Source organism: Cimex lectularius, unplaced genomic scaffold, assembly GCF_000648675.2.
Source record: "Cimex lectularius strain Harlan isolate CLEC.00 unplaced genomic scaffold, Clec_2.1 scaffold23, whole genome shotgun sequence".
NCBI lineage: Eukaryota > Metazoa > Arthropoda > Insecta > Hemiptera > Cimicidae > Cimex > Cimex lectularius.
In genome coordinates, this window is record NW_019392690.1 from 671666 (window position 1) to 694943 (window position 23278).

The 23278-nt window shown below is 38.3% G+C and overlaps 1 protein-coding gene across 6 annotated transcripts in view; it reads right to left on the reverse strand.

Moving 5' to 3' along the window:
- Positions 1–23278, reverse strand: part of LOC106670926 (puratrophin-1-like) — a 463198-nt gene that overhangs the window by 193469 nt on the left and 246451 nt on the right. For all 6 annotated transcript variants that reach the window (XM_014401935.2, XM_014401713.2, XM_024225911.1 and 3 more), the window contains exon 4: positions 5712–6171. In XM_014401935.2, the coding sequence (XP_014257421.1) occupies positions 5712–6171 (460 nt within the window). The remainder of the gene's footprint in view (positions 1–5711; positions 6172–23278) is intronic.

Consider the following 23278-nt stretch of genomic DNA (forward strand, 5'->3'; position numbering starts at 1 on the left):
TGGTCTCCCGCGCACTCCCTAGATAGAGAAGGCCACTCTATCTCCCAGAGTATTGGGGCTTCCCCAGCCTAGAAACTACCGGATCCGCTCCGGCCGCGGTTTTGTTTAAAGTGGAATTGCTAACCACCCCCTAGAGTACCGCCTACGGTAAAAGCCTCCTATAGAGCTCAGCCTACACCTACGTGCAAAGCATACTCGAGTAGGAGCAACCGATTCACTACCCGTTCCCATCCGTCACTACTCACACATTTGAGGGACTTTGCCGCATAATCATAGAGTCCTCAACGCTTATACGCTGCCGTCCGATCCGCCGCATCCCGTGAGGCCGGGCGTATAACGATGATCATACGCAAGTTTCTTCGAAGGTCACAGGTAGAAGCCTCTTCTCTAAGTTGCCGCGGGGGGCGTCGCCACGTACCACTACGGATCCAGTCCCAGTGAAACAGGAGCTGAACCTTGGAACATTTTTGTTACCCCATAGTACAGATGATTATGCACCCTCCCTCGTCTATGCAGAAAGGATCTGGTACCCTAACCCTCGTGTGCCTCTGATAAGGCACCCGTCGACCCAAGGCCGACACGAGTACAGCTTGTGCTTTGGAGAGGTTGCCACGCCCTCATGGCTGCACCAATATTTTGCGCCCGGACAACCCCGTTCTAACCAAGGGTTGGGAGGGGCCACAGGAAAGAGTGAAGAAACCTGGATTGAGAGAGGGACGTGGATGAGGACACGAGGGTCTTTTCAGGGCCCCGAGCCTTAACCACATTATACCACCCGTCGTCGCTATAGTGGCAACAAGTGGCAGACACAATACTTGAGGGTGTGTACCATGAAGGGCCATTCATATTCTAAATGCAGGAGATAGGGCATTTTCTTGGAACGAGAGGTCGGCAAGGCTGAGAAGTGTGATTTGCTAAGAAAAAGGCATCGGCGATCACTCTTTTCTGGCAGGAAATATTGATTCAACTTAAAAATCCGGTAGTCATGAAGACTCTATATAACAGTAAATGTGGCGTTTTCTATATTTTTCATTTGCGTTATAATCAAGCGCTGAAGCACATCTAGTCCCGTTCGTGATCAGGACAAAATCCCAAATGTATAATTTTTTAATGGCTGTGAAAATAAAATCAGGCATTTCACATGTAATCCAGGGTGCTTGACCTGATTTGGAGTATTCCGCTTTAATTTACATACATAAAGCTGACGAGGATAAGTTTTGTTTGGTTCATCACCATATGTTAATCCTGATATACTGTCTAGCGGTAAGTTTATAGCTCCATGCTATGCTGAAATCCGTAAATTGTAAGTATAAGATTATAATTTAATGAGACGTGATAAATCTACAAGCGATTACGACGAGAAGACGAATATATTTATTCCGCTAGTATAAATGACTTTTCAATATAATTCCTCTTTTAGTGATCATTTTTCCACAATGGATTCAATAAGGTTCAATAGGACTCTAAAGAAACGGACGTTCATAAATTGAACATTTATTCACCGAGTAGAAAATACAGACGAGAAATAGACGCGGCGTTCTTTTACGTGGTTTTATCCCGTGGCAATAAAGTCTAGCCGGCGTGCACCGTAGGATCGGAGGGTTGGGATGCCGGGGAGACCACCCAAACAGAGCTATTTGCATAGGCAGTGTGCACGTCGGGCTCTTCTGTCCGGTATGACAATCGAACACGAAACCGTATTGGTAAAGAAAAGACAAACGCACGCCGGCGTAGGGTTTTCGCCCAAAGAGATTTAGAAAGCTAATAGATCCCATAATGGATGTTGGACTAAGGTTTCGAGGTCGTTCCACGACGCCTGATAGATTTCGACAAGTAATACAAGTTAATCGATCGTAATTGTCGTACCCGATTCGATTTTACTCTCCCGCTTTCCTTTACGACCTTTTGATTTCCGATGATCGAATTTCACGCATGATTTCCTTCTCGAATTTTCAATATTCACATCGCGAATTCTAAACGGGGATGAAACGACGTTTGCAATTTTATAATTCATATTATTTCAGGCGAAGCCTGTCATTTGATTCTGAGAAAGAAAGGGAAAGCACGTGGTTATGATGTGTACTAAACCTTCACTTGCTATATGTTAAACAAAAAGCGAATCACTGTGAAAACTCCGGGACTCATCTGTTTAGGGACATCTCGTTTATAGGAAAGCAATGTCCATGCAAGAGGTTTTATGTTTTAAATACCTCTACTTAAGGGACACTCTAAATTAAGGACAAGGACCCAGGTGTCGTGCTGATACCGCAATGGCCTGGTCGTTACCTACACTTCTACACCTAACAGTACCAGCACATATAAATATACAGCTATGTGCTATCAAATGATAATTAATCTCTTTTTAAAGGACACCTCTCGAAAAAAAACGTGGTGACATTATGACTGTCCCTTAGATAGAGGTTTCACTGTACTAATACACTTTTGGTTTCAGAATTGTACTTGGAAACAAAAAGCAATCGTTAGCGCCCAAATCCGAGAATCATATGAACAAATAAAAAATTGTTATAATTACAAGGTTTCTTTAACTCAACTATTCAGACCTATTTTCAGATTTTCCTACAAAAGTTCAGCCGAACTGAAAGAAATTAAATCCATTATACGTAGTAGTCTGATTGACCAAATTTCTTCTTTCAAGTGATTAATCTTTTTATGTAAGGTCTTGGTTGCAAAGAAAAAGTTAGTGTGACAAGCGGGATTCGAACCTACGACCCTCGGCTCAATACGCCGCTCAATAGATCAAGCGGTTAGAACAGCGGCGTATTGAGCCGAAGGTCGTGGGTTCGAATCCCGCTTGTGACACTAACTTTTTCATTTCAATCAAGGCCTTACATAAAAAGATTAATTAATTGACTGAAAGAAATGTTCAAGATTATAACTAATTAACCACATTGAATTATGTGCAAAATATGTGTGATAACGTAACGGGGGTTGAAGAAATTCAATGTTTTCGATCTATTTAAGGAAGTAGGGAAACCTTATTTAGGCTATTTAAATTCACACCTAGTATGCTTATGTGCACAAATATCATAACCGGGTTATAAAGATCAAATCACTGGAATGCTTGACTGATATGCTGTTTTATCTCTGAATTAACAAGATTTAATTTAATTCCGGAAAAAACGGATCAAAAGTCGATAAATCATAAAGTTTATATTAAGTTGCGCTTTATTTTTAACTTATCGCTACAAAAAAATAAAATTTTCCTTTTTATGTCCTAATGTATCATCCAGGCATATTTTCTAAATTTAAGCGCTTCCTACCCTCTCATCATAACCTTTTGAAATTCTACATAACTGATCGTTGTTTTAGGTGCGACAATGAGTTCTCGTAAGTTAAACAGATACAGGCCGGCTACCGCAAGGGAGCATACTTGGGCCTATACTTTGTATCATGTATATTGCTGATTTACCAATGCATCTTGACTATTATCACCATCTACGCGGATGACACCTCAACCCTACGCTCTATAAGTCGAATCCTATCCAACTACCTGCAACATACAGGAACACCTTGAGCTTATCGAAGACCGGTGTAAACAATGTAGGACAAGACTGAACGAAGAAAAATGCACTCAGTGGTCGGAATATCGAGTACCCCACAGACCCACCAAACTAGGATAGATATCTCTTTGTGTGTTTTTGGTAGAAAGAATGTATTTATTAGCGTGAACGAGGGCGGGTCTTCAGAGGAATATCGAGTACTCTGAAACCCNACAAAGAGATACCAGTTTCCACTCAAGTCAAATACGTGGGACTATATCTCGACAGCAGACTGACGAAAAATTCCCACAAAAGACTTTTAAAAAACTTATTACAAGACTTGGATTAATATGAAGACTTCTAAGAGCTAAATCGACTTTGACAGCTAAGACCAAGCTAACAATGTACGAGACTTTACTAAGACCAATTTGGACATACAGAATAGAACTATGGGGTACGGTCAAGCCATCCAATATACAGCGCAGTCCTTCCAATCGAAAGTCCTTAGGCAAATTGTCCAAGCACCTTATGTCACTAACCTCTACACACAAAGACCTCAACATTCCTTTTGTCAACGAACGGATCCGGTCCAGATTCCAAACCAACCACATCAACATTTCGAACCATCCTAATCATACTGCTCGAGCCCTCTCCACTCATTCCCATCCTGACAACCCGCTACGTCGCCCTAACCGACAGTGGACTCGGTACATCCTTGACACCTAATGGCTGGCTCCTCTAAGCATGTGTTCTACCGATGCAGTGCTGGCATTAGTGCTAGTGTGGTGCTTTCAACATTAACAATGTGTACATATTTGTATGGTATACGATGATTTATAGTTTGTTACCTAATACTTTGTAATAAATTTTTTAAAAAGTTACTTATAATAATAAAATTGTGAGGAGGATCGATTGTTGGGTTAGAAAGTTTCAAAGTATTTATGTAAAGACGAGCCTAAATAGCCGACACGTAATAAATAATAAACATAGCCTCCAACTTGACAATCCTAAAAAAAATCTAGACAAATCTATCTTCAACATATACTTCATTCAACCTCAAAGCTGAAATCAGCATATCAGCTCAAGGGTTCCAATCTCTAGTACGAATGTTAGCCCTATCTTCACCCGTCTCCCGGTTACTAAGAGGTCGGAGATTCGCGGATGAGTAATTTCGCCTTGGATAGAATTCTACTTATTGTGAATCATCGGATATGGCAAACGTCTTCCTCAGACACGACGGGAATTTCAATTCAGTCGGAATTGGCACGAACGACGGGTCAGAATTTTGACCGCCTCGAACAAACCGAAAGGTGATGGTTTCACACGCTTTTTATAAAAGTCAGCTATCCAGAAGAAACGTGCTATAAAATGCGACTTTTCAAGCACAAGCATTTTAAATGATGAAATTATATTTTTTTAAAATTCAAAATCTTATCTTCATTTATATACATTTATATATTTATATCATTTGTTTTTTAGAAATTACATTTTGAGTGCTAATTCTTCCCTAGCTTAACCTTCAAACTCAATCCAGCCTTTATATTTTACCCAACATTTTTATTATCTCTCTCTATCTCTCTCTCGCTCTCTCTCTCTCTCTTCTTTTCCTTCACTTTCTCTGTCTATCTCCATCTCTATCAGTATATCTTTATCTATTTCTGTCACTATATCTATCTATCTCTCTACGTCCATCTCTGTCTTTTCACTCTCTCTCTCTCTCTCTCTCTCTCTCTCTTTCTCTCTCTCTCTATCTCTCCCTCTCTCTCTTTCTGTCTGCCTATCTGTGCCTCTTTCTCTCACTATGTCTCTCTATCTCAAACTCTTTCTTTTTCAATTTCTCTATCTCTACCTCTCTCTTTGTTTCTTTCTTTCACTTTCCCTTTCTATCTGAACTTCCATCTTTATCTCTTTCCCTCACTATATCTATATATCTCACTACATCCATCCCTGTCTTTTTTCTCTCTCTCCCTCTCTCTCTCTCTTTCTCGGTCATGACTTTCTCTGTCTATGTTTATCTCTATCGCTTTCTCCCTTTGTCTGCATCTGTCTATTTACTTCTATCTCTATCTTCTCCTCTCTCCCCCGCGAATGACATACTAAAACCCAGCAAGGACGACAGAATCGAATGACGGGAAAATAGTGTTGAAAATTTACTGTTTCAATAATTCGTGGCTGCAGGTCTGTGCGGTTATAAAATAAATGCGTACTTACGTTTAAGGCTAGTCTCGTGTTCCTCGTCGCTGTCGATATGTGGTATGGAAGAGTCCATCTCGAACATCGGCGGGGTCTGGTTGGAAGAGTCCTTCCTCTCTGGTGTGCCGTACTGGACCGGCGATTCGGACCTGGGATAGGCCAGCTCGGAGAGCGGTACCCGAGCGAAGCAGCGTTCCGCGGAGACGACGAGCAGGCGCAGCAGGCCTGGCAAGTCGGACGCGTCCGTCTGTTCGTGGGCCATGAGCAAAGAAGGCGTGGGCAGACCACGGAGTAGGACGCGGCCGGACCTGGATACGGCTTTGTACTCGGCTCTTTCCTCTTCTGTCGACCCTTCCGGGAGGTGGAGTGAGAGGTGGACGTCCCGCGGGAGCAGGCACCCGGGATCGGGCGTATAAAGGTGGAGGCAGAGGTCGCCTCTTACCGAAAGAGGCCACCCTTCTGGATAACTGCCACAATTCTAAAAGAAAACAAAAAAAACACGTTAATCCAAATTTTACAGTAACAAACAAAGGTGATTAATAAGCAAATTTATATGTAATTAAATATTCGAACATGGTAGCGAAAAAGAAATAGACACACGCAACTAAGAAACACAACTTACTATCATAGTTTTTAAGACAAAAAAAGTATATATGTGCTGAACTTCTTAGCGAAAAAGAGACTATTATCGTTTTGAAAGGCACAAACATGCATTGATTCAGATGTGATCTAGAAATTTTGTCAACGAACAAATCCTTTCGTTATATGTAGTACGTCTCTTCTTCAGAAGAGGCAGGCTTGGGGAATCGAGCAGAGGGTCGGTGAACCGTCACGTATTTCTCTATTTATTATTCCAGTTGCGCGAGCAAGACACTTTGTCATCCCTCTCACTCTCTTTCTCTCTCTGTCTCTATCACTCTCCCTCTTCTATCGGACATAGGCCCTGTTACGCGAACCAGGTTTGCCGGTCTTTCCCTCTCACTCCTGAGCTGATTCATGAATGGGTCCCGATTCAAGGGCGAATGCTCGTAATGAGCCGAAAGTCAGCCGAATTCGTGATCAACTCTTTGGTTTTATTATGCAAAACCTTATTATGTAATTTAATATTTAATTATAATTAAAATTATACATATTTTGTAAATATAAAAAATATAAAAATAATTATTTTAGATTTTAAAAAATCTCAAAATTATAGAAGAATCCTTTCATTTTAGATTTATTAATATGTCTAATTTTAATTGCAATTAATTTTCATCTGGTATTTTGATGAGAAATTTTTTATATTTTTTACAAATATAGAAAATATAAAAGAATCCTTTCTTTTAGATTTAATTTTGTAACATTTTTTTATTTTAAATGTAATTGATTGTCATGTGGTTTTTCAATAAGAAAACGTTTTATATTTTTTACGAATCTCGAAAATATAACATAATACTTTCTTTCAGATTTAATTTTTAACGTTTTTATTTTAATTGTAATTGATTGTCATGTGGTTTTTCAATAAGAAAACACATTTTATATTTTTTTTACAAATCTCGAAAATATAAAAGAACCCTTTCTTTTAGATTTAATTTTGTAACATTTTTTTATTTTAATTGTAATTGATTGTCATGTGGTTTTTCAATAAGAAAACACGTTTTATATTTTTTTACAAATCTCGATAATATAAAATAATCCTTTCTTTTAGATTTAATTTTTAACATTTTTTATTTTAATTGTAATTGATTGTCATGTGGTATTTTCCATAAGAAAACATATTTTTTACGAATCTCGAAAATATAAAAGAATCCTTTATTTTAGATTTAATTTTGTAACATTTTTTTATTTTAGTTGTATTTGATTGTCATGTAGTATTTTCGATAAGAAAACATTTTATATTTGTATAAAATCTCGAAATCATAGAAGAACCCATTCTTTTTAATTTGTATAATTTTTAATTTTAATGGTAAATTATTTTTATATAATCTTTAATTATTTATGATTAAAAAATTCGCATATATACAGGAATTTTCTTTACGTACTTATAATTCATGTCATCGCCTAAGGTTTTTTTATTGCTTTAAAGAAAAGTTAGTTTAAAGTTTAAAGAAAGGTTAATTTGAATTTAAAAAAGGTTAATTTAAAACTAAAAAGGGTTAATTTGACGGGAAAATATTCCCCCCCATGGGGGCAAGGATTTCAAAGTGATTTCGCATACATTCCGATTTTAATGTTTGTCACATAAATACAATTTAACATAAATAAAATTTATTTTTATTAAAACGTTTACTTGTTACGACTTCATATGGTTTGAGCAACTTCGTAAAGATCAAAGATTATCAGGTATCAAAGATTCTAATTTCCCGATCTGTTCAAGATCAACTGATAGTACTTCTTTATTCTTTGAAATAAACAACAATTCAACAATAATTACAGAAAAACCGAGAAAATTGCGGATGACCATAAAACAATACCCAATTTGCGTGGGGTGCCGTAGTAAAAGAAGGCAACGTCCGTTGAAAATATACGCTCGAACCGCTTTCAATTTCGTTTTATTTCCCCTGAGATAGGGATACGGTGTTGTGGGAGGAACCTTTCTTGAAAGATCGCCTCAACGAATATGCGTGACTTTGAATTAGTAGGTGCAGACTGTGAAATATTGAACAGAGTCGGAAGGGGGCAGACGTCGTCGCGTCGTGATTTCTTTCCGTTCTGCAATCGTGATTCAAAGCCGACTTTCATAATCCTTCTCCTTTCTGCATATGTCTGCAAATATTGGAATTGCACATTGACAAACAAAGACTAGAAATAAATCTTAAAGCTTAACGGATTTTCTGTTGACTAGTTCGAATTCATTGGGAAAAAGGATTCATATCCAGCAACGATGGTTGATCCAAAGGACGTCTAACGCTCATTGGATTCGAAGACAAAACCTTCAGACAAATGTATAAATAAGGTGGAAGGGAATCGCAGCAGGTGAGTATTTTTTTCTTCAATAAAATTTTTTGGAGAGGAGGTCCCAGGGCCAGGGGACTTTAGTCTTCTGACGAGTTTATATGGATGGATTATGTTGGACATGGATTGGGCTAGTGCATTCGGGTGAATTGAGAGTTTATCATGGAAATTAGAAAATTTGGTGAAAATTAATTTATTTACTGTAGTGGCCACTCGTAGCTACCACAATTTACCGCTAGGTGCCACTACGACTTATGGAATGATCTCGTCCTCCACTCTGCAGCCAATCAGCACGGAGCTCTTCCCTGTATAAGCAGGGGCACTTCCCCACTGAAATCAGACTCGTCAATCCGACGAGATCTCAACCATCACTAATGTTGGTGACTTGTCAACCCAAAGAGTTCTCACCAATCACTAATAATACTCAACGACACCAGACTCATCAGCCCGAGCTTTCACATGGAACACCGTAGACGACATCAAGAGTACTCGCAGCATTAGCCTGATCTCGCCTTCTAAACAGCCGACTTGGCTATAAACGCCAACTGCTGTCCCTCAGCTGTCACTAAATTTACAAAAGTAATTTAAGGTCGTTGTCCAAAGTATTTGCGACACAATACGGAATATTGACAATGATTCTGAGGAATTTAAATTGGAAGGACTGAATTCTTTGGATATTGCTCGTTTTACCCTCCTAAGTTTGTTCCATTTGGCTATTCGTTGGTCATGTGTCTGAATTCCTCCGAGGCCATTTCAGGATCGGGATCAGAGTAAAGCAGCTGTTTCGTCTGAGATGTCGAGAAGGATAGAGGGTAGTTCGGAGGTCTGAGGTGTACATGAGGTACAATAGTGGGCCAAGCACACTGCCCTGTGGTAGTCCTACTCCCACAAGGTAGTAGTTGAAGTTGTCCGCCGAGTGATTAGGGTGATCGATCGTGTTTATCACACTACAGGTTCTGAATTCGAATCGCGGCAGAGCCTATGGCTTTTTAACTGATAATGATATACTTGATCATCGGTTCTGATACTGATAATGGTATGAAAAATGTATTGTAAAGTGGTTTGACCTCTCGTGCAACACCCAACGAGTAATTGAACGTTAAGTCCTCCAATATTACAGTAATTAACTTACTTTAATAAATCCTCGGACATATTTTGAATACCACTGCTATCTAAATAGTATAGGTTTTGTATAGTGCCAAATTTAGTCGGACCTAGATCATTGAAAGCGAACCTAGAGTAGAAAGTTCTTCTAAGATCTTATCAGAACTGGAAAAGTAATATGGTAGGATTTTCCGATTTCTTTGTATCCTGGAATGGGCTAGAAAATCTTTAGAGGGTAGCACATAAATATTATACGATCATTCATCAAGTTTCAAATGCAATTTGGTGTAAATAAAAACTTAGATAGAAGATCTTCTCCTTTACAAATTAGAGAAAATCTTATGAAAATAAAAAAAAAAGCCCTCTTGAAAATAAAGATATGTGGTTGGTCGACAAGACATAATTCTTCCTCACTGAGGCGAGAAATCGTTTAAAAACAAGAATACACAGAAAGCTTTTTGAATTTATGATCCATCCAAGAGTTCAGGTAATAGTCAAAATCCTAAGGGCAGCCACAAGGCCAATTTTGATATTTTATATTAAATTTATTTTAAAATAATTTCCAAAGTGAAAGAAACTCATTTGACGAACAAGTTGAATTCGGAATGTATTGCAAAATCAAGCGGGTGCACCTGCCTTTTCGAAACAAACTCGTTTTCCATTCAAATAAGACCTGGTATTGCTGATTAAATCTTCATTGATTTTCTTCGATTATTGCGAGCAAATCGATGAATCTGCTTGACAAATTTACCAATAAAACTCCGAGGTTAACGATGTGCTTTTGGGCTTGGGCACCGTCTTCTTCATTAATTTATCCGGGTTCGATACGGAAGGACGTCTTCGTCGCATACTTTGCCGGAGGTTCAGCTCGTGCGTGACCTTTCTACTAAAGTCCGTTTCACTTTTCTTAATTCAAATAAGTGGCGATTCACATAGTCTGAAGTCCGGTTATTTAACGGTCTTATTCTTCTGTCTCGGCCCTTTGTCCGCGAAAGATTCTCCAGACGACGGTTTCCCTTTCGAAGCTTCTCACCGACGCTTTCGAATATTTTAAACTAAAAACGTTTTGTTCACTAAACGTAACGATTTATGGAAATAACGAACCCCCTGAAATGAAAATTATTCCAAAATTTAAAAAAGAACGGTGTGAACTTGTGGAAGAAAAGTAACGCCGAATATTTACATATGTAAATATAAATATCTGGAATGCGTATGTGCCTCTTCGTGAAAGGGATAGATGTTTATAAATAAAAATTACATAAATTCTATTGCCACATAATAAAATATTTTAACCCTTTATTTCCTATTGTGGTTTTATAGCAAGACAAACATTACCAACTTCGGGATTTTTCCGTGAGTTCTCGTGATAGAGTTTAGATTGGCGCTAAAAAAATCAGTGTTGCCAATACACGGGCAGGAACAGCACTGCACTCGCCCTAAAATTATTGGATTTCCAGCTAACCTTAAACAAAATTGCTAAAGTTGGCAATGTACTGAAGCAATTAGGGCAAGAAAAGGTTAAATTTTGAAATATGAATAATGTATGTTTCCAAAATATAATAATCTATAAAAGAAGCAGAGCTTGGACAAGCCATGTTGTATAGAAGAATCCAAGAAGGTTATTTTAGATTGGCGCTATAAAAAAAATCAGTGTTGCCAATACACGGGCAGGAACAGCACTGCACTCGGTATAAAATTATTGGATTTCCAGCTAACCTTAAACAAAATTGCTAAAGTTGGCATTGTACTGAAGCAATTAGGGCAAGAAAAGGTTAAATTATGAAATATGAAAAATGTATGTTTCCAAAATATAATAATCTATAAAAGAAGTGGAGGTTGGACAAGCCATGCTGGATAGAAGAATCCAAGAAGGTTATTTTAGAATGGCGCTAAAAAAAATGTTGCCAATACACGGGATGAAACATTGAAGGGAAACACTGCATCCAACCTAAACTCATGGGATTTACCAAATTTGCTGAATGTGGTGTTGCTATGAGGCAACGTTGGGCAAGAAAGAGTTAACAACAACGGAACCTAAATTGTTTAATGATGTTTTGAAAGTGGTATGTACTCCGGGGATTATTTCTTATCCGGAGGAAAAGTAGAAGATAAATATGTAAACTAGGTTACAACCTGTTTACATCTTGTAATCGTTATGCACGTGTACCGGCATAAAAGAAGTTTGTCGGCTCGGCTTATTTACCATGGGAGAGAATAGGAGGCGAATGATGAAAGGAAAATGAAAATTCATCGCCGCTGGATGAGTATTGATACAAATGCAGCCTTGGTTTTTTTTAAAGAAGAATAATAAAGGCAATTAATCCTCTAAGATGGGAAAGAGGATGGCCGAGGAAGAATTTCAAGGATTTTTCAGAATAGGCCGTTGGCCTCGTCGTGTATCGTCTTCGACACCGACTAGCACACTTTCCGTCCCACTCCACTTATGATCCTGGTGCATAATGCATGTGCCACGATCACTTTCTCGTTTTGAATACAATCAAGGGCCGATGGGGGAGTCGGACCTTTGTCGGTGATTTTTATCAAGATTCCAATTCTGTAGGTTTCTCCGGTTTAACACGATTTACACTGGCTGAGCATGCAAATCTACACCGGAACAGATTAAAAAAAAGAATAACCGCCGTTTCAGAGATTTTTTTCAAATTATTTGAAATTTTTCAACTGTATAATTAACTACAAAAAGGAAATACAATGGTGATAGAGAATATAATGGACTTGTCTTGGCCGGAGAAGTCACTCAGCAGTAACACTCAGATATAAGTACACCTAATCACTCGCTGACGTTCATGATGAGATCACGGGGGCAGTCGGCGTTGTGGATCATTAGGAAGTGTTGTTGAGGAAAGGTAGATTACTAAGAGATTGGGATGACCATGAGTGAGGAGAAGAATTTCGTTGCGCCTGGATTTGATAGTGTGGGAAACATTAAGTTCATAGTGGAGGGTTCGAATGGACACGAGGAGCATTTGCAACACAACAATGGGTTTTGGACTGGAAAGATTGGATTGGATAGAAGTTAGATGCTTTGGCTGAGCTCTTTCCGTACAGCCCGTGTCGTTTTGACTGTTATAGATTAGTGCATTATGGTTAAGGGATGGGTTGGATTGTCTGTTGTGAAAGAAGACTATTAGTATGGTTCGTCGTGGATAGAGGAACAGGCTTGAAGTTTACAGGAATTGCTCGGCAATGTCAGGTTAGTGTACTGGCTTTTATTTTTATCCTCCATTTCTTTAACCAAGGCTCAAAGTAACGCTAGACTTAAAGGAACGATCGAAAAGGATTACAGTGCCATCTGCAAATGTCAGCAGTATTACGTAAACGATTGGACCAAGAGCGCTACCTCAGGGGATCTTACCCGGGCCGAATGACTGAGTAGAATGTCAAGAACCGTATGTTGCCCAGAGTAACTGTCTGCAAGGAAGGACTTTAGGATACGGTAGTTGGTAGGAGGGAGGATGCCCTTGAGTTTACAGACCTTCCCAGCATGCCAAACCGATCCTTGCGCGTCGAGACAGCCGGACAATTCTGTTTTTCCCAAAGGGAGAGGCAGAGAATGTAAAATAAAATTACGTCAGGGGGCCGTACTTCGTCATTAGCGCGACCGTGTTTAATCCGTGAACAAACCGAACTTTAACCCTCTGGAGGCCAATAGAACAAACGTCGGCGTCCGAATAAACGAGCTAGCGTTAATTACCTAACAGCCCTTACCGTGGGTAACTTTAGGCCTCCTTACTTTGAAAGAACACCGGCTTAATTTCTTGAACGGGAGAAACTCCGAGATTTGAATTACGACAGTTTTGTCGAACCTAATTGCATCGTCGCATTGCTTTTTCTATAAAAATAAATGTCCATTTATGGTGGTTTTTAAATCTAATCGGACCCATACTAACCTATTTTTCAAAAACGCAAAATTTCTTAAGTTCAGCACAAGTCTTAGCTTTTATGTTCATGTTTATTAGAATTGAAAAAGTCCCATCTTGGTAAAGTTGGTATACCTTACTATATACTTAATATTAAGTAAATATTAGAAGCATCACCGCGTTTAGGATCAGCTTCAACAATCCAACGCATTGCTAATGCATTACGACGGACAGGAAGAACTTCAACAGGAACCTGAAGTTGAACCACCAACATCATGTGGTTACAGAACAATTTTATTTCAATCCTTCCTTCATCTTTTAACTTTAACTTTAATCCTTTACTCTCCTAATACTATCCCGGCATTGGGGCCATGGGTTTGTTGAACTGGTATGGTATGGTAATAAGGAAACTAGGAAGCGGTTTTGTGCTCTCCAGGCAATGTAGCCTTCTGACTTATTGTACCTTCTTAGTTCCTTAGTTCAGTGCAATAGACTCAATCCTCCTTCTTAGAAGTATCAGGTCATTGACTGTTTCTGCTTCACTTTCCTTCCCTAGATTTTTTTTCCTATTTTATGTTACAATCTCCATTGAGCTGTTGTTTCGCATTCGAAGGTGATATGGGTGGCTGTTTCCTCCTCATTACATAATATGCAGATGGGATTATCGTTGCATATGCCCACGCTGTGTATATGTTTTCTCAGATGCCAGTGGTTAGTAGTTCTACCACTCCTCAGAAGTTTGCCAATTTTGGTGATGGTTGTTTCGTCATAAGTTTATTGTTTCTAGTACCGCTAGAGTTTATCCACTTCTCCTTTTGTTTTGTTTGTATCCATTCTGCGATAGAGCATTCTATGTTTTTGTTATCTCAAGTATAGGTTCGGGGTATATGTATGGATTTGCAGATCTTCCTAAGTACCGCGTAAGCTTTTTCGAGGCCCAAAATTTCCTTTGTATGCTGGAACCAAAGATATCATCAGGTTGTTGTGCTTCCCCTGGTTTTGGAGATTTTGTTTGCTCTGACCCATTTGTCTGCTTTCTCGTTACCCAAAATCACTTCTCGTGAGTTTGTTGAACTACTCAGTCTACTTGAACTACTTTGGGATTCCACCATTTTAGTGAGTAACTGTCACATTACCCAAATAGGGCGTATAGTCGTTGGGTCCGTCGGTTGTCACCAGAGCGTGTACGGTAGGTGCGGTCATGGTGTTTTCAATCCGAAAAAAATTGTAAATAATTGGTAGATATTTATAAAGCTTAGTTACCTATAAACTTCGTAGCCGCATACAACAAGAGGTAATCTTACAATATGTATAAAGGTTTCACGTATAATTTTAATCTTAAACGAAACTAACTGTCGAACATTAAATAATTCATATTTATTTAGATTTATTCTTAGTAATTTGGCAAAAAATAACAATAATTACAAAATGATGTTGGAGTCTGAGAGTCGGAGATCACATGTTGTACCGGGTCCGTCTACACACGCGGGTTTTGAAGTTATTCAAACTAGTTTCGGCTTTGCGCCTTCTTCAGTGAAGAATTGTACGCCTCGTCCGTGTAGGGCTTCATATGTTGTTGGGAACGTCGGTTGTCGCTAGGGGCACTGCTGACCACGCCTCCAACCGCAAACGATCCTATCGACAACCGACGCCCCCAATAGAACGTTCCTCACTGAAGGTGGCGTTTGAGTAGTTAAACAAATAAGTGAAGACGACCTAATAAGTGACCCAATGACGGCTCAGCATGACATTGACTCTCATATCAAAACCCTGCATCAACTCATAATGTTAATTTTATTCTTTCAATAAGATAGACGAGCAGCAATTTATGTCATTTGGGACAATAACCAACAATGGTCTAAGGACCGTGATTACAACATTATTAATGTTTTAAACCAACCTTGGTATGGGAAAAGGTTATTAAAGTTCAACTGGGTGTGATTGTTAAAGAATCGTGATAAGTTGATAATATTACACGTTTCTTTTAACGTTTTAACAATGGGTTAATTTAAAGCAAAAACCAATAACGGCCCGGTCGTGCTTTTAATTCTAATACATTTCACATACCCTTTGGCTCATATTACAATTAAAATGACTGATCATTAAAACATTTTTTTGATAAAAATCAGTGATTACGTTATGTGATACGATTCCCTTCTCCTCGACTTTTTTTAATAGAGGGAATTACATAAGAACTACTTTTATTCTGCCCCTCACCTTGGAAATAATTACCACTGATCTTAAATTATATCGAGATATCCGGATCATTCGGGGTCTCGGTCTGAAGTTATAACTCACCGGCCGTTTCGGAAGTATCCGTGGGAATGGGCGAATCCTTTCTCCTCGACACTCGGCTATCGACATTACACTCTCGTTAGCATTTCGACATTCATGCCCGCAATAAAACACATGGCAAGCCTTTCACTAATATTTCTCATCAATATAAATCTCCTTATTTCGTAAGAGCGGGTAAATAATAAAGGAAAGCTTTCGTTTTCTTTCAAGTTTGAAGCGTCCGGGAGGGCGGCGGGTAACGCGACTTCCCAGGACGCGCCCCTGTCTTCCGAATGATAACGTTACAAATTACCATTTCGAACAAACTCGACGAGATTTCTATCACGTCACCGTCCGGTCTGAAAATAGATCTTGCTGATTTATACGAGGGGATAGGAATGCCGGGTTACAGCCTTGGTCAGTGAACCAGGCAAGACATGTCATCTCTAACACGGTCGTAAACAGATAACGGAATTTCGAACAACGCTGGTAATTAATTATTTATCATAAACATGCCAGAATTGAGAATTTCCAGAAGGATGTGGCGAAAAGATGACCTACAATTTTGAGATGGAGCAAAAAAACAGGAAATTTCGCATCGAATCAAATTTATATATGTGGGAAGTTACGGGTCCGACAACCAGCTAGGTCATCGCCTGCCCTCTGTGTGTTTTCTTTCTTTTTCTGGTCTTTCACACGTAAATGGTATATAAATAAGAAAGAATGTAAGATTGTGAATGGGTTGAAACTAGGTGAATTTAGCTATTAGGTATGTCAACGATATATCATATATATGCAGGGGGACTGGCGATAAGTGTCGAAAATTTCAGGTCTTTCTACTCACCATATGCAGCAAAAAACTTCATCAGATCTGGGAAACTGGTAAATGAGGAAATTTTGCATTCTGTTATTCGTGATCTTGAAACGTGCGTTACGTCTAGACCTCGGTGTTTGTGTGAGGTTGGGATACCTTCCGTCGAGGATTGTAACCTTCCCATTTTACGAGGGTGACTGATGAAGATGAGGAAAAATTCAACTCACTGCTGGTGGTCATTTCGTTCCAAACTTTGCACCCTATTTCTTCGAGTGAAAGAACTAGTTTCCCTCAGTTCTGATGAAGTCGTTGGAAGGTGCGATCCTGAAACGCTCAATGTGGAAAACGAACTTGGTGTTCTCCCATTGCAGCATGAGTACTACCGTTGCAGTAACTAAACGAAATGCATATCAGCAAGATGTGCATTAGGAAACAAGGACATAATTTAAATCACCAATCTGAGGAAGTTGTCAACTGATAACATAAAGCAAACTGATTGAATTGAACATTAAAGAACTGACGTGAAACTCAAATGCCAGGCGGATTTCCTGGAAAAATTAAACGTGCCCCCTTCATCGGCACAATTTTTTTTCTTCAACAAAATGCCAAATTTTTGGGCAGAAGCGCAATCCAAAAAGGTGGGTATACCGCTGGAAGCAAATTGAATGGAGAACTTTTGAGGGAATTTGCAAAGCATCAGGAGTTTGTAGTTATTAACTGTTACCAATCCAACTTTTTTTTTAAATTCCAACATTTTTCTCTTTTCTGAATTTTGCATGCAAAATTTTTTCAGCAAATCTGCAATGTAAATAAGTTACCTTACAGCAAATTTAACGTGCTTTCAGGTGGCACAAACCAGATTTTTCTATAGTCAGTAATTCTGAAGTTTATAAGCAATTTAGTGGACCTAAGTCGAAAAATTAAAAAACACCCAAAATCTGAAATTATCAGGTCACTTATCATTCTGCCTTCTGCGTCGGGATCGGCATCTGTATCTACTTTTCTGCGCACAATTTTCAAATCTGATTTTATGATGACACCTTCCCCGGGAAAAAGTTATAAAAGTGTTGTTTGGAAATATTTTAATGGACTGGAAAAAGGGAAAACAAGTGACAACTTGTAAAACATGATCGAAAGGCTTAAAAACCTTAATTTTTACAACGTTAATCTATTTTATTTTATATCTTTTTTTTTATTACAACTTAATAAGCATAACACAATTATTCATGACCAAGAGTCTTTACCGTTACTAACATCGTTCTTTTCTTCCAGTTGGGCTAGCTTATATAGTCGTAACGTACCTAAAATTAAATATATCGATACATTTGCACGATATATCGATATTTAGTTTTTGATATACAGATGAATGTTTGCCATCCCTACTAGCCTATTTATTGACAACACCTGAAGCCCGACCTCGGTGGCTAGATGGATAAGTCCCCAGTCTGACCCCCTGACTGCTCATATCCGGGGTTGGTGATTCTCAAATATGGAGGAGTAAACAATATGAAAAAGTGGAAAAATTGTTTTAAAAAAAAAATTAAACCTATTTAATTTACCTCGATTTTCAAGTACAACTTGAAGCCCTACATCTTGAAACCCGTGTAAAACTACTACTACTGAATTCAATTTGCCGAGTTAAAATAAACGTATATTTAAATACGTTTATTTTTACTCGACAAATCGATTAAACATAGTCAATAAAAAAGGCTCAATACTTGAAAAACTTAATAAATTTCTTCTAAACATTGCGGAAAAAAAATAGAACTAAGATTAAGTTATTTGATATCCAACATAGAAATTGAGCCTTGCATACTTTCGCCTATAGTAACCTACTATACTGTATTGTAATTTTTATATTAAACTTCAACCTTTTTGCCCCAAAATAAAACTCGTTCCGTGAGATTCCGAGCTTTAGAAAAGCATTAAATATTTTGAAAGTTGTGAATCAAGTGTTTCGGTGTATGATTTGATAAACATGTCAGCTAACCGTCCTATACACTGTTTAAAGATTCTTCTTTTTTTATTATTATTATTTTTTTTTTAATTCTGTGTCAAAACTACTTTCACACTTCTAACGAATCCTATACTCTTTACACTTTCGGCATAATTCACTAGTTTTCGTGGTCCGCTTGACCAATTAATATCTTTCAATTAAGGTTTTTAGTTGAGAAAAAAGTCACATTCTGTACACAAAGTAGGTCGGTAGTCAGTAGGTAAGTCAATAATGGATTAAAAAATTGTTAAATTATTAATTTCATGCACATTTTTGCGAGAAAAAATTATTGATATTAAGTATTGATAAGTATTGTCCAAATTACTTCTTTCAATTAATTAATCTTTTTTATGTAAGGTTTTGTTTGAGATGAAACAGTGTCACGAGCGGGATTCGAACCCAGGACCTTCGGCTAGATAAGCCGCTCCTCTACCAATTGAGCAATCGTGATTTCGACCCACTCGGACACTAACTTCCCATCTCAACCCTACCTTTTGAATTTTCCCTCCTTTTTGCCATTTTTCAAATGTTTTTTTTTCTCAACTAAAAACCTTAATTAATTTCGGTACAATTTTGGTTCAGAATTTCATTATATTGAAACGATCCGTTCGTTCATTTTGTCGAGCGATAATAAGCAAACAATCGTTGCATATTAGGAAAAAAGTGAAATTGAAAATGATTGGCTATAATAGGCTAAATAGATTTTGAGAAAATGGTCCCGAAAATGGCAACTTTGTAGGCTCACTTTGAACAACTGAACGACCTTGAAAAATTTCTGAAATACGGTAGTTTAAAGTTTGCTGCTTAAGCAAACTGTACACTCTACTGAAAAGGAAATCGGAAATAAAATCCATTGAGATTGTAGTTAAAAAAATAAGGTATCCCTCCGAAAATTCGCTAATAACCGATAAACTGTTAACTACCGTCATAATTTAAAAATTTGGAAAATTTTGATAGAAATATTTAAATATCATGTACAGCTTACATGAAGATGTAAAAATATTCCGGCCGATTTTAAAATTATTTAATAAACCCACATGGAATCAATAGCCCTACGCGTAACTGTAAATAAAATGAGGAGATCCGTCTCATTTTATAGTTATTTGTATGATTCTAGTAGCAGATAAGAGAAAATGGAGATGAACTGTATATTAAAGAATGTATAAATATGCTAAATAAGAAACTGGTCTTAAGGGCCATTTCCGATCAGCTTATACGAAAGATCTTATAAATGATTATAATCTACTATAAAACTTTGTAATAAGTGTTTAAATACATTTAATTTGATGATTTTTTTAACCTACTTTTATTTTTGCCCTTAATTAATTAAATATTCAGACCTGGGCTGTTTGGAAGCTGCTATGACTTTTATATTAAAACATAATTTTGTTTTGAAACTAAATATATGTTAGCCTGTAGTGTTGAATAAATGTTTTATTGTATTTCAACGGAAAAAGATCAACTAAGATGTATATGCTTTGGCGTTTTTTATGTAGTAATTGTAATGGCACTGGGGTCCGCTTAGACGGATTTTGAAGTTCAACAGCGTTCATCAACAGCGTTCGGCTTTGAGTCTTCTTCAGTGAGGAATTGTCGGTCTCGTGCTGTTGGGAACGTCGGTTGTGGCTAAGAGCATTTGCGGTTGGTCAGCAGTGCTCCCTGGTGACAACCGACGTTATAAACATTATACACCCTAAACGGCCGAGGCGTACAGTTCCTCACTGAAGATGGCGCAAAGCCGAATCGGGTTTGAGTAACTTCAAAACGCGCGAGTGTAGACGGACCCAGAAGGCAAAACCCAGTGCCGGTTCAACATGTGTTTTCTCGCAGACTACACCCACTTTAAAGTGTATATAGTAATTGCTGTCAAAATCCCAAGAATAAGAATAAACAAGGATATATTAATGATTTATGTTCGAGTATTCGTTTAAAATAAAATTATATGTGAAACCTTAAAACGTAAATACAAATTTCTTCTTTTTTCGGAATGGTAATATATGAGAATTTCTCGAAATACTACGGCAGGGGGAGGTCGAATCCAAATTTTGTGAGATTGTTACAAAAATATGTCACCGTCATTAATCAGGCATTCCACAAAATGGACCAAAACAGGGGACTTTCTTTTTTCCGATATCATTTTCAGACATTTAACTAATCCAATGCCAAAAATGGACGATATTCAGGACATGCGGGAATAAGGGCAGGAGAAAAGGATAAACGAGTCGGTGGAACATAAGAACTGTCTTAAAACAATAAATGCATTTGCAGTTAAGTAGAAGTGGGACATATGTGTTAGAATACGACCCCGTGCCCTTGTCCGAGCCGAATCATCATGTCAGAAAATGGGTCTAGGACTTGCACTTTTTCCTGGCCGCAAGCGGATGAAATCTTCGACCTCGGTGGATTTTAAAAATGATTCACCGACCGGCCAGCTGTTTCCCGTCTGCCGGCGCGGCGACCCCCGCTCCACGTGCCGGCACCAGGTGAACACGACAGCTGCCATCCGTTCTCAGACCCTCACGGTACAAGCACAACTGCGGTTTACGAAGGGGAAGAGACGAATGTGCGAACGGCACGAAGCCTTTTTCGGGTCCGCGACGTTTCGCCAGATCGCCTACACTGCCGGCACGGTGGGCTTCGACACCAGCCACCGAAACAATGGGCCGTGGGCGCGAAACGTGAATACTCGGCGAAATCGGGACCGGAGTGGGTTTAAGTTACAATGTCTCATGTCACATGTCACCAGGAAGTATTTAGCTTAGTTTCGACATTGTTTTTAGAATGATCCAAGTCTCTCGTGTATCGTTAACGCTTAATCGATCTTTCCTCATTCACGAGAAGATTGATGATTACTTTTGATGAAGACGCATTCTCGAGCAAATCCGGCCAGCGTTAAGATCTATAAATTAATTCATTCATAGTTATCATTCATTAAAATTCTTAATCTCGAAGACCGTTATTAATTTCTCTAAGTTTGACTACTCATACATGACGTGATGGTCATTTCACTTTCTAACAGTTTCAAGATAAAATTGAAATATTTTTTTTTAACTTTCGTACACTCTCCAAAAAGATGTTTTATCTGGTTTTCGCTTTCATCCCCTTAGCGATTATATTCACAATACAGGCTTGTCGAGTTTTGAAGCTAATTATAGGTGATAACGAGTTGTGATTTTTATTTGTTCATTCGGTCATACCTCGGCTCTCAATACTGTTAACATTTATCGCTGGACTTCTAAAGAATGCTATTTAAGATCTCTATTCTCGACTTCTTCAGACATCGATGCGGAAACTTATGCGGTTTTTAGGGCTTTTTTGACCATTTCAAAGCCATCTTGTTATTAACAATTTGAATCGCCGCCTTTGATTGGGTCTGGCATCCGGGTTTACGATGAAAGCTTAATCAGCCCTTCATCTACTCCCTCAAATTCCGATCATACCGCTTCTTTCAGGACAGCTAAGGACCATCTTGCTCTGACTATCTGTTAAGGCTGGAATCCCACAGGGTCCCACCCTTCATTCTATAGTGCTAACCTCCCTACCCAACCCGACACATCCATTCAAACTTTTGCGGATGATACTGCTATCCTATTCAAAAGAGAGAGTCATCTCACATCGCTCCCTCCATGATCATGTTATCAACCTTGAACCTTGGCAGAAAAAGTTGCGGATAAAATAAAAGAGAAAAGCCAACATATAACTTTTACCCTACCAATGCTACCACTATACCTACATCATATATCTTCCTATATATAAAAGGTACAATGGGCAGTATATCGAAAAAAGAGTGACTAAGAATCCACATACAGTGCAGGAACTGACCTACGTCACCCCACTACAAGACAAATGATCAAAACTGACGCACTACTGATAATCAATACGATAATAATACCAATTTGGACGTACATCATTCATCTAAAGCATCTACTAGGTTTCGTGGTCCGACTGACCAAATAAATTATTTTTTCAATTAATTAAGGCTTTGGTTGAGATAAAAAAGTCAGTGTCACGAGCGCGATTCGAACCCACGACCTTCGGCTAAATACTAAACTAGCTAAGACTAAAGAGAGCTTTCCGGGGCCATTTCATTTGTCGCCGAGAATCAAATAGATTACACGACATTTGAAAAATGGAAAAAGGAGGGAAAATTCAATAGGTGGGGTTGGTATGGGAACTTGGTGCCCGAGTGGATCGAAGTCACGATAGCTCAAGTGGTAGAGCAGCCGAAGATCGTGGGTTCGCATCCCAGTGTTTACATTGACTTTTTTATCTCAACCAAAGCCTTAATTAATTGAAATTGATCTAAAGGATCAACCAGCATTCTAAATATTATCGTATGAAGATTTCCTAATCTAAAATCCTCCAAATAGTGAAGGGTCGTTTTATGTATCCAATTATACAATCTGCCTTTAAGAAAAATTTGGATAAAGTTGACGTTATCGTCAATAAATAATTTGTGCTGTTTCTATTAAGTTTATATTTTTTATTGTATTCCGTTATACCAGATATCCTTTTAACTTTGTCCTTGGCATATTTTATGCTGGTTATAAATTTTCTACATATTTCTTACTAATCATATGTAAGT